At 35.9% G+C, this 17,594-nt stretch overlaps 1 protein-coding gene across 3 annotated transcripts in view; it reads left to right on the top strand.

Moving 5' to 3' along the window:
• Nucleotides 1–17,594, top strand: part of lnx2b (ligand of numb-protein X 2b) — a 67,696-nt gene that overhangs the window by 18,466 nt on the left and 31,636 nt on the right. For all 3 annotated transcript variants that reach the window (XM_028815845.2, XM_028815846.2, XM_028815847.2), the window contains 2 exons: nt 8,277–8,491; nt 11,279–11,475. In XM_028815845.2, the coding sequence (XP_028671678.1) occupies nt 8,277–8,491; nt 11,279–11,475 (412 nt within the window). The remainder of the gene's footprint in view (nt 1–8,276; nt 8,492–11,278; nt 11,476–17,594) is intronic.

Below are 17,594 nucleotides of genomic sequence, written 5' to 3'. Positions count from 1 at the left end.
CTGCTAAACTTCTCCTTGCATCTCTATGGAAGTCCCCTGATCTAATTATGCAGAAGAACTGGCTGCTGGTCTTTTACAACCAGATTCTTCTGGAGTTGTTGTCCTCACAGTTTAATGAAGTATACAGCAACTCTGTTCACAACTAGAATTCTTTCACTCCCATTGTTATGTCTTTTATGCACAGAGAATTGTGTTGCAGCCATTCCCATGGTTGAGTGTAGTGGTGTTTTTGGTTGGCACTTCTGGATCCTGGTAGTATAGCATTGTACATTTGAGGGGGCTGGGTGCTGTGTAGGTTTATTTCACATACTGAGTGCTCCTCGTATGGACACATTGATTTCCTTTTGGTTTTATTAAATAAAGTAGATGAAAATAAATGAAAAGTAGAACCTCTTTGGAGCTGTAGAATTGAAGTTCTTGCTATTTTAATTTAAAGGTTTTTCTTCTCATAACTGTTTTTGGTAATTCTTTTTGTAAACTAGAAGCTCCTCCAATTTAGTCATCTGTCACTTTGAAAGTTTTTTTTTTTGTGTAGTCTCATTCTGAATCATTTTTTCACTTCTAGTATTGATCATGACCAATGGAAAATGCACATTTTTCTTATAAGCTTTTCGCACAGTTAGACTTAACTGTAGTTTAATATGCACCAAAACATATGTTGAACATTGTTTTTTCCATAAGGTGTTTTTAATTATTTATTTCTAATTGTCTTCCAATCTATAAATTGTTAATACTTAAGTGACATGAATCTCTTCCAGTCATTAATGGAACTGCTAAATCTGCACAGATGCTGCCAAAGGTATGGAGGAGAACAGATTATCCATTTAAAGTAGTAGGGATACCTTGTATAAAGGTGCATGATGATAAGGCACATAACATTTGTGCAGTGATATCCCATTGAGTATGCCTCACAACTTCCTGTGTTCTTTTTTTCTGCATTTACTAAATACTGTTGTCTGATGGACAAAATTAGAAATGCACATGTTCCTAACTTGACTAATTGTTCATTTATTTTCTAAACACGATAACTCCTCTGCACACTGATGCTAAGAATTCCAGTCCATTGCAGGGCACATTTTTTCATACTGCTTGCCTCTTAAGGGCAAATTGCTTATTGGCAAATAGGAGGTAACCCAGATTGTGCGAATGTGCAAATTCCCAATTTGGGCTAATTAAGTATGTAAATCTAAGATTCTGAGATTATGGCATAGCAGTGTTTATGCACCGCTTAGTTAAGAATTCTTTTAAAAATTTCTTTCACATACAATTGTGAGGATAATTTTGTGTTGTTTTTTTTTTGTTTGTTTTTTTTTTTTTTATTTTATTAAGCATGTACCTCAGATTTGTTTCAGGGAAAAATGTAGTTTTGTGGTGTTGTGCTGCACTTGGAAGGCAAATAATACCTCCCCTAACCTGACCTGACCAGAGGCATGATGTGCTGCTGCATATACACAGAACAGATATTCCTCTAAATAATCATCAAAATACAAAAGCCCACTCCATAAGTTCAGAAGGAATATTGGCTTTTAAAGCAAACATGCTTGTAAAAACACTGCAACACTTGAAAGTATTTGACAGTTTGTGCGCAGTAGAAAGCTGACTATATTAAATACTTTTAAACTAAAATAAAATAAAGTTCAATATATTCTAATGTTTGCTTTTTTAGATTTAGGCAAGGAATATTTCTAATTGTTGTCCTTTCAGCACAAAGAGCATTCTAAAACTAGATCATTTCTGCTTCCAAGATACACTGCCTGGCCAAAAAAAAAGTCGCCACCAAAAAAAAAAGGTCACACACTCTAATATTTCATTGGACTGCCTTTAGCTTTGATTACGGCACGCATTCGCTGTGGCATTGTTTTGATAAGCTTCTGCAATGTCACATAGATTTAGTTCCATCCAGTGTTGCATTCATTTTTCACCAAGATCTTGCATTGATGATGGTAGAGTCTGACCGCTGCACAAAGCCTTCTCCAGCACATCCCAAAGATTCTCAATGGGGTTAAGGTCTGGACTCTGTGGTGGCCAATTCATGTGTGAAAATGATGTCTCATGCTCCCTGAACCACTCTTTCACAATTTGAGCCCAATGAATCCTGGCATTGTCATCTTGGAATATGCTCGTGCCATCAGGGAAGAAAAAATCCATTGATGGAATAACCTGGTCATTCAGTATATTCAGGTAGTCGGCTGACCTCATTACTCACTATTAAACATAGACCTGAGTTCTACTGTTGTTTTTCTTCGATTTGATTTCACCAAACGTTTAAGTGATCGCCGATCATGATCATTCAGGATTTTTTTCCGGCCACATTTCTTCCTCGAAGACGATGGGTCCCCACTATCCTTCCCGTTTTTAATAATGCGTTGGACAGTTCTTAACCCAATTTTAGTAGTTTCTGCAATCTCCTTAGATGTTTTCTCTGCTTGATGCATGCCAATGATTTGACCCTTCTCAAACAGACTAACATCTATTCCATGACCACAAGATGTGTCTTTCGACATGGTTGTTTAAGAAATGAGAAGCAACTCATTGCACCAGTTGGGTTAAATAACTTGTTGCCAGCTGAAAGATAATCGCCCATGCAGTAATTATCCAATAGGAGGCTCATACCTATTTGCTTAGTTAAATCCAGGCGGTGACTTTTTTTTTGGCCAGGCAGTGTATTTTGATGCAAACCTCTTACCAGCAATCTTGTGCCATTGCATAGCTTTTAGGCAAAGTGCTGCAGGGTTTTGTTTGTTTGCTTTTCCAATGCTACCCTCCAACTCCTAGCATCATCAAAAAAATGAATGCTGTCTGTTAATAATCTGTTCACTACTTCCACTGTCTTGAGGAGTAGCTACTCTTGTCTTGTTGCCACCATACATTAGCAAATACATGAAAGATTTGCTGTAAACAGATTGCTTAAGCCAATTCCCACTTGTAGATACTGATAGACCGCTCAGTGTTTTGAGTACTTGAGTTCACATACTGCAGTAAAGTGTATGCATTTTCAAATGCCATTTTGTGCATGACAGTGCCTCATCATATTTACTGAAAGATGCACAGAGTGGGAATTTTATATATCTAATGGCCTTGTAAACATTTTAGAGGACACATGCTATGTAAAATGGTATAGAAAACTGAAGATTTATAAGAGTGGGATAGGCTTCTGCTTACATGGAGTTTGGGCACCCATATGTGCCTAGATAGAACAATTTGTTTTCTAGTTGTGCTAGGTGGCCAATAAACATTCTGTTTAGAAATGAACCTTTGTCCAAATATATGAATAGTTGTATGTAGATGTGTCCTCCATGTTCTCATTCTTCGCTTTTTCAAAGAAGGCCTCACTGTGTTAGTTGTTACAGCCGTTGGAATATTTACTATATGTTCTGACGTTCAGTATTTTTATTAGAAAAGCAGATTCCTTAGTGTAAACAAGTAAAATTACATCTTTGTAAAACATGTATGCTAAATAATCCAGCCTCTGTGGTGTCTCAAAAATGTCCAAATAGATATGTTATTTTCCAAATATTTGTCCAAGAAGCAATGGTGTGTGTTTTTTAAACCGTAAAGCACACCTGAGCCTGCTGACAGTCATTTCAAGCAATTTACTGATTAGAGACTGATAGCTTAATTAATTGGGCTTCTGGTTAACTGTTTACTTTCTCTTCAGTCTGAAGAGCATACAGTATACGTCACAGAACTTGGTGCAAGCAGCCCATTCAGTGTTTTTCTGTTCTGTTATTATTTAATACCTTGCATTTAATTTTCTACTAATGAATTAACACAAACTGTATTATACCCTCCACCTGTCAAAAACACCCGCATCTTTCTAGTGTCTTTTTTTTATTTCTTGACTTTTTTTCCCTTATTTATCTCTTCCAGATACGTAGGTACGTTAGTATATTGTTTGTTTTCTTAAAAGCTTTTAGTGCTTTTGGTGTGTTATAAATACCGCATGTAAAATATGTGCAGTATACTCTCTATTCTGGTAGACTGCCATCTGGTTTAAAAATTAACTGACACTTCATAAATTATAAGTAACTACATCAATAAATTTCACATTAGCCCACTTCCAATGTCTGATTGCAACGTTCAAATTCAAGCTATACTGCATTCTGCAAATTCCATTTTGAAATGGCATGTTCATTCGGTGACGCTTCACTTAATCCATTGTTGTCCCCTTGAGTATACTGTAGGATGAGTCTGTGATCTTTTTGACTATGCCATCTAATTCCACTATTGTAATAAGCTTTGTTTACCACACTCCTTACAAAGTGTGATATAAAATGAGGATTGGCAATGATCGATGGAGAGTAGGCATTGAAAATGAATGCATTAGTCATTTTTCTGCAAATTTTTGCCTGCACTCTGACTTCACCATGTTTTCATACACTGCACACTATAACATGTTTTGTTCTCTCACATAAGGCGTTTTTGTTACAGTGTATAGTCTATACTTTTTCAGTATGTATGTGTGCTCAATATACTCAAAATCTCATTTATTATTTTATTATCAAAGTGTGCATTTTCTGTTTTGCTTATCTGTTACATTACTGAAAGTCTTAATTTAAAAATGTGTGTTAGAGCCTTAATATTGCTTTAATCAATGTTAACAGTGAATGCTGCTTTTTTTTTTTTGTGATGCTGGCTTATGACTGAATGCTTCTCATTTTTTGCCAGCTGTATCTAATATTTGGCTTTGCTATTGGCGTCTCCATAAAGGCCAACACTGCTGATGTTATAGGCTTCAGTGTTAACCCTGGCATCCCAGCTGTCAAAATGCTGCATGTGACAGCTCTCACTTCTCACATAACATGCATATCTGGAATCCTTGTCATGGCTTCAAGCTTTAGTCTGTTTTTGTAATAATCTTCAAGTAGTGTAAAACTCTACAAAAAGTTGGAGTGGAGGTAGCAGGAACTGAACATTTGAAGAATTAAATGTGTAAATGTTTACATATTGCTCAGGCAGAAAATCTGCTTTCGTTGTAATAATGAACATACCTTGAGTTATGACCTTTGATTGACAAAAATGAACTAATGGAGTTAAGCATTGTTTTTAATTGAATAATTGGTAACCTGCAGTGTTGCCTATGAAATATATAGGAACTAATTTTTTTCAAAATGAATTTCTGTTGGATATTTTACAAACTTTATGAAAGAGGAAATTGCCTGGAATACTATTAAAGGAATACAGGATGAAAATGGAAGCCTGTTTTTGTTAAGATAAGCTGTTAGACTCTGCGGTGGACAAACCATCATACCCTACCCCTTCTTTCCAACATACAATTTCAAGACTTTGCGGGAAATAGCAAATTTCAATGAATTCAGAATTCAAAGGTAAACTGTAGATTGTAGCGAAGTAGGAAGGCTTTGTCAGAATCCGAATCAGAATCACTTTTATTCGCCAGTACTTCATGTACAGCAATTTGACTTAGTAGATTTGGAGTTACTTATAACAGAACACAACATCAGATACAAACAACATAAATAGTATACGTTAAAAAGAAAAACCCTATACAAGTTTGCAGAATAGTACAATTATAAAGGAGATGTGCAAATGATGATGTGATAGTGAGTGTGTATTGTGTATGCACATGCACACACATTCATACAGTATCTGACAGAATGCATGAATATTCAAAGGCTTTGTTACTGGTTTGACAGGGCTGTGGCTCTGGGAAAGAAACTACTGAGGTGTCTGTTAGTTTTAGTTTAATTGACCTGAAGCATTTACCAGAAGGGAATTTATGGAATAAGCGATGAGCAGGGTGAGATGAGTCTGTGGCGATCCTTTTGACATGGCTAGTGACACGAGATGTATACAGGTCTGCAACAGATGGAAGGATACAGCCAGTTATTTTCTCAGCAGAACTCACAACACTCTGTAATTTATTTTTGGAGTGTGCCGTTGCTGAACTAAACCAGACAACAATGGATAATGTGATTACACTTTTAATTATGGCTTTGTAAAATTGATCTAGGATTGGCTGGGAAATATTTCTTTAGTTGGCATAAGAAGTACAATCTCTGCTGTGCCTTTTGAGTGATGTAGATGCTATTAATCTCCCAGCTGAGAGTGTTTTTGATAGCTGTGCCCAAAAATTTGAAGGATTCCACCATATTGACTGCAGAATAATTAATTTCTAGTGGGAGAGGTTGTAACTTCTGTTCGTGAAAATCAACAACCATTTCCACTGTCTTTAGAGGTATTGACCACTAGGTTGCTGGAAACACACCAAGAAACAAGATGAGACACCTCTTTTCTATTAAGTGTTTCGTTCTTATTGGTAATTAGACCAATAATGGTGGTGTCATCAGCAAACGTAATGATTTTAACTGAAGGATCGGTGGACCTACAGTCATTGTTGTACAAGGAATTAAGTAGGGGGTAAAGTACACAGCCTTAAGGGGCACATGTGCTAATATGGAGATGGTCAGAGAGGTGGAGAGGTGTGCAGTGTAGGATGGGGTTGTGGGTAGTTATCGGTTATTTGCTTCAGTTTTTTGTCACTGGAACTTAGGTCTGAAAGCTGGTATCAATACTGCAGTCAATATTTTAGTACTAATCCAACACTAATTGCGGAACATGCAAAATCTACAGAGACTAATTGATCCATGCGTCATACTACTGTCCCTGAAGCTGTGAGGTGGTTGAGCTAACTGTGGTGCTTGCCCAAAAATATAACAGTTCATACAAATTCTAATCTACAATACATTTCTGGACTGTAAAACAATGTTATCATTTTAGTCTTCACCCCTGACTGCATACTTATGTAAGTGCTACCCAAGAATTTTTCATTAAATTACTGGTTCAAGGATGTATGTAAATGAATGCCAGAATCAATATTTCAGGTAAATTTAACCTGGCAATTTCACAACTCGCCTCTTGGTTTGAGTTATGTGTCAACAAAGGTTGTACTTTTTTGAAAAAGCATGTAAAACATCACAATAGCCACATGTAGTAATTATCTTAGACCACTGGTTCAGTGATGTCAAGCTGAGGTAAGCTTGAGAGTTTTCATAAACCTGCATGCTGGAAATCTAAATATGTTTGTTTTTAAAGGTTAGCAGTTTTAGAGCTCTGACTATCCGCTGAAGGAGCTGCTCTCCATTTAGGCTTAGGGATCAGAAAAAGATGTGATCATATATAACCACAATCTAAAGATCCTGAAAATGTATTGTGTAATGAGGCAAAGAAGCAGGATCCCTGCCCTGTAGTTGCCTTCACAGTCTGGTACTGTAATGTGTGAACATTATTAATTCAGGAAATTAATTCACATTATTTTCATTATGAACATGTCCACCCCAGTTAATTCTCTGATTAACAGTTTTTACTTTACTCTGATTTCAGTCTTTACTTGTGAAAGTGACTGCTGTTTGTCATAGTGCTTGTCCTTTACCTTGCAAACATTCTGTAACACTAAGACATTTAAGGAAATTACGAAAAAACTTTATGAAAGAAATTTGAATGAATTTTGGAACGGAGTTCTTCACATCTACTGTGCATGCATAGTAATATGCATTGGGGCTGCAGTCTCTTGAAAGAATTGGAAGGCAGGGCCCAAACCTGTACAGGGCTTCTACAGATTTATTTCTTGTACCAACATGCTAATGGATTATTAATATCAAATGTTGTCTAACGCCTCATTGCATAGTGCTAATTAGGTACTGGCTCCTTAGAAAGGGTACCAAAAAATTCAGTTTAATATGGGGATCAGTTACCTTTTTTCCTAAAAAAAACTTTATGAATGTTGTTCTTTTGTTAGTTATTGATGTCTATTGAATAAGTGTATGTATGGTGTGTGGTTATCAATTTTATTTGAAGGACATGGGTGGTGGTAGTGGGGGTTTCTTTTTTGATTTTATTTTTTAATGCAATATTCCAAGTCCTTTATATGCTATTCAATACCAGATAACTTTAAGGGATTAAAAGTTAACATCTTGCTGTAATAGGAAGAATAATCATGCAGACAAATTAATTACTGTACCTGAGCAGGGTTTTTTTTTTTTGTTTCATTTTCTAAGAAAATGATTGTATAGGTAGTGAAATTTTGATGCAGTCATTTATTAGGGAGTGTCTCCATCCATAGGCAATTAATACTCAAGTGAATGGCTTCAATTTTGGCTATGTTTGAAAACGCCTGAAATCTTCTTCAGTGTTTATGAAGTTAGAATTCCATTAATGTTTGATTTGGCTGAGCCGTAGTAATTTTTGGTATTCGTATACCTCAGTAATTTGTCATTTGTCATTCAACTTATGCCAATGATATTCTGATTGCTTTTTAGATGCCCAGGATTTAGGAAAGTGCATGAAGAAACTGAGAGGAAGAAAAAACCCCAGTGGCATGAAGTAAAACATCTAAAATGTGATCGGGATCTAGTTTTGGATGCTCCTTCTCTCCAGTCGTCCTCTGCACCTTTTTCTGGGACTTCTGCTGTAGGGCCTCTAATTACATCTGATGCTGGGATGGTCAATCCGGCCTTTGAAGAAAGTGAAGATGGTAAATAATTGTCTATTTATATAATTAAATTACCCTGCTATCATGATAACCTTTTATGGAAGGCAAAGAACTTTCTGGCTTGCATGTTTTCTATTTATAAAAATTTCTTATGGAAGTGTAGTGCACTGAAAGAGAGTTCAGTTAACTGTTTTTCTGATTTACTTCCATGTGAGATTTATCCATTCTTGTCCTAGCGATTAAAAATGAGATTTCAGATATGAACAAATAGACTGAAATTGCAAAGTTGCATGAACTGTCACTGACTGGATAAATGGTTTTTACTAGGAGGAAAGGTGTGTTTTTTTTTTGTAGCCTATGATAAGTTCATTTCTTTTATTATGACTACTTGGTAACATGCTTCTTTTATGCTAAAGATTCAGTTTGGCATTATGCAAAACTGCAGTTTAACTGGCATCTGTAGCCTCCCGTGTTCTTGACATTTAATTGAGCTTGTTATGGTTAGTGTTTATAGGGAAAACTATAGCTTCTGTATTTAGCTTTCTTGTATGTTTTTAAATTACTAAACATTAGATTGCATTGCTACATGCATACTGCTCTGGTAGTCTAATACCCTTCCTCATTTATTTACTTATTTTTTGCCTTAAATTTTTTATATAACATGGGCAATTTTTCTCAGTTGCCCTTCTCAATATTCAAACATTTTGCTGTACCACTCTTGGGTAGTGGTCTCCACAAAATTATGTGTGATCACCTCCCTTTGGAACTTTCTCATAATGTCTGCTTATAAAATGGATTGGCTCAGAGAAGCTACAGTGTAAAGACTTGTTGTATAAGCTCTATAAGACATATGTAAGCAGAGAGAATGGTGGGTTATATTATTCACACATAACTATCATTCAGTCTCTTAAATAAACTCTTGCAAATTGTTGTAACTCTAGTTTTGGAAAGATCTTTACTATATCTGCTGATATTTACAAGAGTTAGATATTCTCGTTTGGGGACTTTGCCTTCTGTGTGTGCCCTCGGTGCTTTTTGCATCAATTTTGCTCAGCTCAGTGGGCCAACTAAACCAATCAGACACTTAAGCTAAAGAGTATTATAGGTTAAACAGAAAAGTGTGGGCTGCACAGCACGGCAGATAATCGATGCCTTGATGTCAGGCTTACTTACATATTTTCTTATTCTGTCTTCATTGGTTGATAGCTCACTAAGTTGTTTTGCATTCAATGAGGAATGGTCAAAGCACTTCCCACATTTGATAGCATATTGCGTTAAAAAGTAAAATATTACAAAAATGAACAGAATAGTTATTAATACATGTCTACAGTATACATTCTCAAGAAGGCAGGAAATAAAGTGAAAGATAAATACTTCTAGAAGACAGTTATTATTTATTATAATCACACTGGACATGTCTACCTTACTGACATGTGGTGTGAGATTGTTAAATATTCACAACATACCCATTTCCACTGTTCTGAAGGAAAACCACTTGGTTTCTGTAATTAAAAATGTTCTATGGCTGGGGTTAATTGATAATATCAATCCTGAAAGCAGGAATGCAATGATCTAGGAACAAGCAAATGAGTTTTGATATGGGGTGGCATTTTATTTATAAAATGCCTTTCTAAGGCACGTTATAAGTACAGTGGAAGCATAGGCAGGTTAATTGGATTTACTTAGTGTCACACTTTCAGTCAGCTGGAAACTGAGTCAGCAACCGTATGGTGTAGAGTTCATTTCTTTAGCCTCTATAACTCATTGCCTGACATAATCAAGAAACTAACTCTAATGTAGCCGTTTTTTTATACAATATTAAAAATATCAGTTAGGAAATAGATATAAGAATAAAAAGTGTTTTGTTCTGTTTAGTTAAAGCAAGTACATTCTGAATTACTTCTGCAGCTTGTTTCACCATTTTATTTTTACATTAGCTTAAAATGATGATGTTCATATTAGAGTCTCTCGATCAATATAATATATCTTTCAGACAAATGTATATTTCTCCAAAAGATATGTTTGTTGGGCTGATTGGTCCCTCTAAACTGATCCACCATAAGAAAATATGTCTAGTGATTAACTGGTGTCCCAGTCAGAGTTGGTTGCTGCTTTGCCTCTGCTGTGTCTGAGATGGGAAAATGTGATTTCAGAATATATTGATGGATGGATATTATTTCTAGCTTTTAGCTAGAATGTAAAATTGGGTGGGGAAAATCTGTTGTTGTATCTTTATAAATATGACATTGGGAGTAATTTAATAGGTATATTATTGTGTAATACAGATACTCCCTAAAAACTGTAGCCTTATTTAAATGTATTTTCTGTTACCCAAGGTATAGAAGCTACTTAGAATATCTGATCTTCTCAAGGGCTTCTTGTCAATCCCTTTTTAGAGATCTGGCATAGTCCAGCATTGTGGAATTTGAAATACATTTTATAGATTTAAAACTATTTGATGAAGTGCCCACATAGACTAAGAATTTATTTCCTTTTTGTGTTGGTGAAGCTCTGTTTTGACTGCATTTTTTTCATCCCAAATGAATTTCTAATTCTTTGTTGTAATGGGAGATTGATATTATCATTCTTTGAAAGTACGCTGAACCTACTGATGTATGTTTTTGGTTTAAATAAATTCACCCCTTTACAGGCAGTATGTTTGTTACATTTGAATGGTTTCCTAGACTGTAATGTGATAATTTGCTTTTTAAAGCACGTAAAGAGTTCTGTATCAAATAGCTGTTTACGGCACTGGCAGTGTGTTTTATGCTTGGTTTTCAGGCATACAGTTTCTCTGAACTGATCAAGCTTTTTTTTGTTTCTTTTCAGATTTCCATCACAGATCAAGTCTGGTAGCTGAAACAAACACCATTGAAATTCATCGAGATAACCCAGATGAAATACTGGGACTACGTATTGTGGGTGGAAAGGACACCCCTCTGGGAAACATAGTCATTCAGGAAGTTCTTAAGAATTTTCTTGCTGCTCGCGATGGAAGACTTGCTCCTGGTGATCATATACTGGAGGTAAGGTGAAGGAACAGAGTAGGTTATACATAGGTGTTTAGGAATCAATAAGTTGGTTACAGTGAGAACAAGTGTTTGGTTCCTCAATAGAAAATCCTGAAGGGGAGGCCTGTTACATTCTCCTAGGCTGGTGGATTGCTATTTCCCAGTCCTGCTGCTTTATCACCCTGTAGAAAGTAATGCATTTCCTGTACATATCTAAGAGAGTGTAACTGGTTCTGAATGTCAGAGCAATCTTTCTGTTTATCTTCTTCCACAAAACTAAAAATAAGTAGATATTTTTTGTTTGTACAAGCTGTAGTGGGTCCGTTAAAGTCCAAGTACTTTAGTTGTGTAATAATTGTCATCTGTACACATACATCATTATTTTTTGCTTACGTTGAGTACTACTGTGCATTAATGATCTATGGAACTGTTAAATTTTTTAAACACTTTGGTTAAAAATTTGTGCTAAATATGGTGAATTTTCTTTGGGAAAGAAAAGCAATGCATAACCAATTGTCTTGCCCTAACAAAAAAAAAACAAAAAAAAAACATACCCTTGTCTCATGCAAAAAGTTAGCAGTTAACCATACATAATTAAGATTGAAAAATGGTTTTAGGTTTGAGGTAAGTTGTCCTTCTGTTTTTTGTTTTTTTTTGTTTTCTTCCAAATTGAATGGAGGCATACATTGTCCGGTAACTGGTCTTAAATATATTGAATGCTAATATTAAGACATTGTGTCTATTTTATTATGACAAATAACCTAGACAATGACAAAAATAAACAGCTCAGGAACCAACTGAGTTGCCATTTATTGTCCAGTAGTGTGCATAAAACAAATTCTGTACTAATATCTCAAGATGCAAATATAGTTCATTCAGTCTTTCACTCACGCTTATGGAGACTGTCCCAATCAAGTTTAGGTGAACAGGCTACATAGTTTTCCCAGTCTTGGTTGTATCCTTAACATTACTTTTTGTTTATCTCTAGATTAATTTAAAACCTAATACTGTAGTTTATGCAGCTATAAAATGCTCTTCCAGTGATCTGCAGTCTTTGTTGGTTTATTTTACTTTAGCACAGACTATAAAAGAGCCAGATAATATCCTCAAAGTATCTGTGACCAGTCTGGACTCTACCCTTAATAAACAAATATACACCCACCAACTGTAGCTAGAATTCTTCAATCAAATCTCCACATAAACCATTTATTATAAATATGAACTGATTGATCGTCTAATTAGGCATGCCCTTCTAATAATGAGTTGGACTCTGACTTGCATTCCCAACAAGCTGACATAATTGAAGCAAAACTCATTCAGTGGGGGTGCTCTTCCATGCTGACTTCAGAGTAACTTATTCTATCTTATGCCATCAATGTAGTGGATTGAGGTCTGGTGCCTAGGGAGATGGCTACATTAAAAAGTATTTAATATTGTTTTGTTGGAACTGTTCCAGGACTAACTTAGCCATTTAGAATGGAGTGTTATCCTGCTAAAAAAAAGTCAGTTTGCAAATGGGTATGCTGCTGTCAAGAAAGGATGCAGTTGATCGGAAACAATGTTCATATATCCTGTTACAACAAAAGTATCAAGGGACCAAAATATGTGCTATGAAAACACATCTCAAACATGACATAGTCAACCTCACCTTACATAAATATCACCTTGGGTAAGGAATCAATGAATTGATATGATTGTTGCTGTATCCTGGTCCTTCCTTCAGCATGAATCCGCTAGAACTGTGGTTTGCCATATCAGGCAATATTTTTCCATTTGCCATTGTTGTTGTCCTGGAAACCTATTCAACAGAGCCTTTTTTGCTTTTCACTGATAGTGTTAGTACTAGGGTGTTGTACCGTGTTAGCCACTATGAATGTAGAGAAAAGCCAAGCAAAATGACACCTTTTATTGGCTAACTAGAAAGATTACAATATGCAAGCTTTCGAGGCAACTCAGGCCCCTTGCCTGAAGAAGGGGCCTGAGTTGCCTCGAAAGCTTGCATATTGTAATCTTTCTAGTTAGCCAATAAAAGGTGTCATTTTGCTTGGCTTTTCTCTACACTGATAGTGTTGAAACTGACTTGGATGATTTGCTGTTTTACCTTATCCATGGCAAATGATCACTTAACTATTTGTTTTTTATATAAATATTTAAGATGTGATAAATATTTACTTCTCCCCTTCTTTTGTCTAATGTTGCCTTATTAAAAAGCTTAAAGAAATTTTTCTTTAGCTAAGCTCTCCTTCTCAGGGGTGGGGTTTGATTTGTTTTCAAATTTGTTGGGTTATAAATGGATCTGTTTGTATGAAATGATTACAATGAAAATTAATAAAATAAAAATATTAAAAAAAAAAAAGATGTGATGAGTTACTGTAGACCATCTGCTAATCTGCATGGTTAGTCTAAGCCTTCATTAGCCTTTTTATAAATTTCCAAACTCTGACCGGATAATTTTTGTTTTGGTAGTAGCCTATTCTACATACTGTACAGCCATAACATTTTTTGTGTCAGACTTCTGTAGGATCGCTGTCCCTTGTACCAGCATGTCTGCTGCCCACAACCATGCCCATGGTAACTGAAGTGTCACTTCTTCAATTGGTTGGTACTTGCATATCTGCTGTAAACACTCTGTAGGTATGAAGTGGTCACTGAATGAGCAATCAGTGGGCAATGGAATGGGCAGGCGTTCCTAATAAAGTGACTATTCAGAGTATCATCGTAATTATGTACAGTATGTTAAATGTCATATGCAGTATTAATAGTATAATAAAATCACACTTTAAGGTTTACCATTCTGTTTGAAGGAAAATTCCATTAAATAGGACCATTTTATTGCCTACAGCAAAAATTGCAGCCAGGAGAAATGAAACCTTTCCCTGAGGAATCTCTGTTTCCTTACCATGTGGTATTATCATTTCTCTGAGCTGTGGTGATGTCAGATTATCATTGAAACATGGTGCAAGAAATGAAGTCATATGTGACAGAAATGTGGTCTTCACAGTCTTCTGCTCTCCTGGCTTGCATCACTTTAACTTTCAGTCAGCCATGTGTGCCTTTTAAATCATTTGGGTACATCAGATTATCTTATATTGTTAAATGTTATGCTCACTCTGCATTGAGAATGTGGCTTTGTTGTGGAAAGAGATCAGTGGTAGCTCTGTAAAGCAGATTGCTATTACCTAAGGTAATATTTATTTATGTTTAAGTTTAGCCTCCACTATAAACAACATGGTCTTGTGAAAATGGAAAGCAGGATGTGTATCTTAATAAATATGAACAAGTATTTAGGTCATACAGCTAAAATTTAAACAGACATGGGAATTGTTTTCGTTTTATTCCCCCGATCCCCACCCCCCTTTACTGTGCAAAGATATCTGTTGTTGGCTTTTTGCATACCATATGAAGAAGGAGCTTCCTGTCTAGGTTTGCTTTGTGAAGTGAGTTCACATGATGCTTGGCTGGCATTGCCAAGAAGGAATTACACTGCAGTTTTCCAAATGTTTTTCTTACATTGGTCACTGCATCTTTTCCAGGAAGCTTACTTGACACAGACGACAGATGGCTTCTCTGGGAATAGATGCACTCTCATCCTTTCACCCATTACATGCTGCCACAGTTTTTGTCCCTAAAAGAAGCAATGTGAGTTGCCCTGTTTAGAATACTCTTGAGGTCCAGGTTTGCTTGTAAATATTATTTATGTCCACTCTGGAGTCACGGAGTATCTTGGTGTTTGATTGAGATGATCAGATGCCGCTTGAACAACTGCCAGCTTTTGAGAGTGGGCCAACTCCAGTATTCAAAGTAAAGGTTGTATGTTCTCCTCATGTCTGTGTAGGTACTTAAGATTTCCTCATATATCTTTTAGACGTGTGTTAACAAATTTCCTTTAGTGTGAGTGAGTTCCATAATAGATTGCTTACTTGTCTAAGGTGTTGTTCCCAATGCTGTCAGTATAGGCTTTGGCCCTGCGACTATAAATTGGATTAAGTTTGATTAAGCAAATTGTGAAAATGAATGGATGGTGCTCGATGCATCATTTTGTTTACAAATCTTTTAAAATAACCTTCCTATGGGTTATTATGTGTAAAACAAATGAGAATACTATTCATTTGTTCCTGCTGCTGTGAGATTTATAATGTTGTTGTCAATACAAGTGATTCATGACCTGGCATCACTCTACCTTCCAACACTGTAACAATTGATCCATTTGCACTTATACTGTTTATTTTTTTGTTTTCCTTGCTTTTATAAATATTTTTTTTACAATTTTTACTGATGTTTTGAGCTACTGGACACCTGAATTTGCCTGAGGGGATGAGTAAAGTATCTGTCCATCCATCCATCCATCCATCCATCCATCTATCCATCCAGGTGATGCACTTTTTAATGTAATTTAGTGAATTTAAGCTTCCAATAAGCTTTTAGTTGAAACTACCACAATAAAGCAAAAATGGATTATTTAAATGTATAATTTCTGTATGATATTATCAGTTTTATTGAAGTGTATTCTCAACAGCTATTGGTTAATTGTTGCTAAAACCTCTGCATTTACACTAGGTTAACGATTTAGCAGATGAAAATCAATGACAATGGGGAGGTGTAGCCTGTCCTACTCACCATTTTCTTCTGTATGATTTATTAAGCAGGATAGTTCATCTTAGGCTGGTGTCCCATGTCCTCACTTATGTTCAGATCTGAATCCTATAGTGTACATCCCGTGTTATAAAGCAGGGCTAGAAAATGGTTGGGTTGAAAGAAACAGTTGACATTATTTGCTCCAATCAAGTTCTTTCAATGGTGGGCTCATTCATTTCAGTTTTTGCTCCTTTAACTTTCTGTTGTGATCTACCCTTAATTCAAAGACATGTTCTCTCTGTTCCCACTTTCCTTTCTAGAGATTCGTGGCTATGTTGCTGTGGCCAAGCATCATCCCCTCATGATCTTATAAAATAAATCAATAAAATCAAACCAACCTTTTGGTAGCTTGCTATGATTCTTATTTTTAAATGAGCCTGTTGCATCTGAATCATCATATGAAAGATATATATATACATGTTTGTTGTTGGATTACAAAGAATGAAACCCAAACAAAGCTGTAGATTTTGTTTTCAGTTCTTCATAGATCTGAAACACTGTAACTGGGTAATTATTTCAGTCTTGATGTGTGGCAGTCTGATAGACGGCCTACAAGTCTATACGGGATGGCAAGCGGATGCTTTGCTTTTTGGTGCTGTGTCTGAAGAGGTTGTAAATAGCAGAAGTTACAAAAATCTGTTCAGCTTGTCCAAATTATCGTGTATTCACATGCCTCACCAAACTACATTTATTTCCAAGATTGAAACTGTATAGCAGAGCATTGTGAAAACAGGTCACTTCCCTTCAATCCTACAAATTGATCTTGTCGAGTTAAAGTCGTCTTTTGTAACATAGTGTCTTTCCCATGATTCAGGACATGAAAATCCTTTTAAGTGAGTCACACACACACACACGCACACACACAGATGAAAAGGAAACGTGCAAATGTAGTTAGGCTCCCTGCCAGGCCTGTGTATGAGTATTTGTGGTGCTCTCTTATCCTAACTCTGTCTTACTTTCCCAGTAATGAAACTCAGCTATATTGAATATTATTTCCAGACTCTCAATTGGTTTTTGTTTGTTCTGTTTAAGGATTTCTGTCTTTTTTTTTTTTCTCCCCACAAGATGATCTACACTCCATCTTGCACAGCTCCGTTTATAGTGCCCAGAAATTTCATATCCTTATTTATATGCCTTTCTGCATGCTAATGCATATTTGAATTTGTATATTCAGATTTATGATACCCACTTCTGACATGTCTTACCTAAACACTGCGGCCTAAGGCAAAATATAGCCTGAGTCATGGTGGTGTCCAAGTACTGAGTAGTTTGATCACTTTTGGGTGTTACTTACTGCCTAGAGTGCTTACTTTTTGTGTATTATACACAACCTGTGAACCTTTTAATGTTTATCTTCTGTTTGGTTCCCATCATATTGAAATATACAAACACAGACTGTTTGCATTTGCATTAATGTGTTCAGTGGGAAATCATGCACAAGCCGGTAAACTTGACACCATATCTCAAATGCAATAGGACCTTCTACTGTGGATGCCTTT

This window comes from Erpetoichthys calabaricus, chromosome 12 (genome assembly GCF_900747795.2).
Source record: "Erpetoichthys calabaricus chromosome 12, fErpCal1.3, whole genome shotgun sequence".
NCBI lineage: Eukaryota > Metazoa > Chordata > Cladistia > Polypteriformes > Polypteridae > Erpetoichthys > Erpetoichthys calabaricus.
The sequence above is the reverse complement of the archived record's forward strand: the minus strand, read 5'-3'. Positions and strand labels throughout refer to the sequence as shown.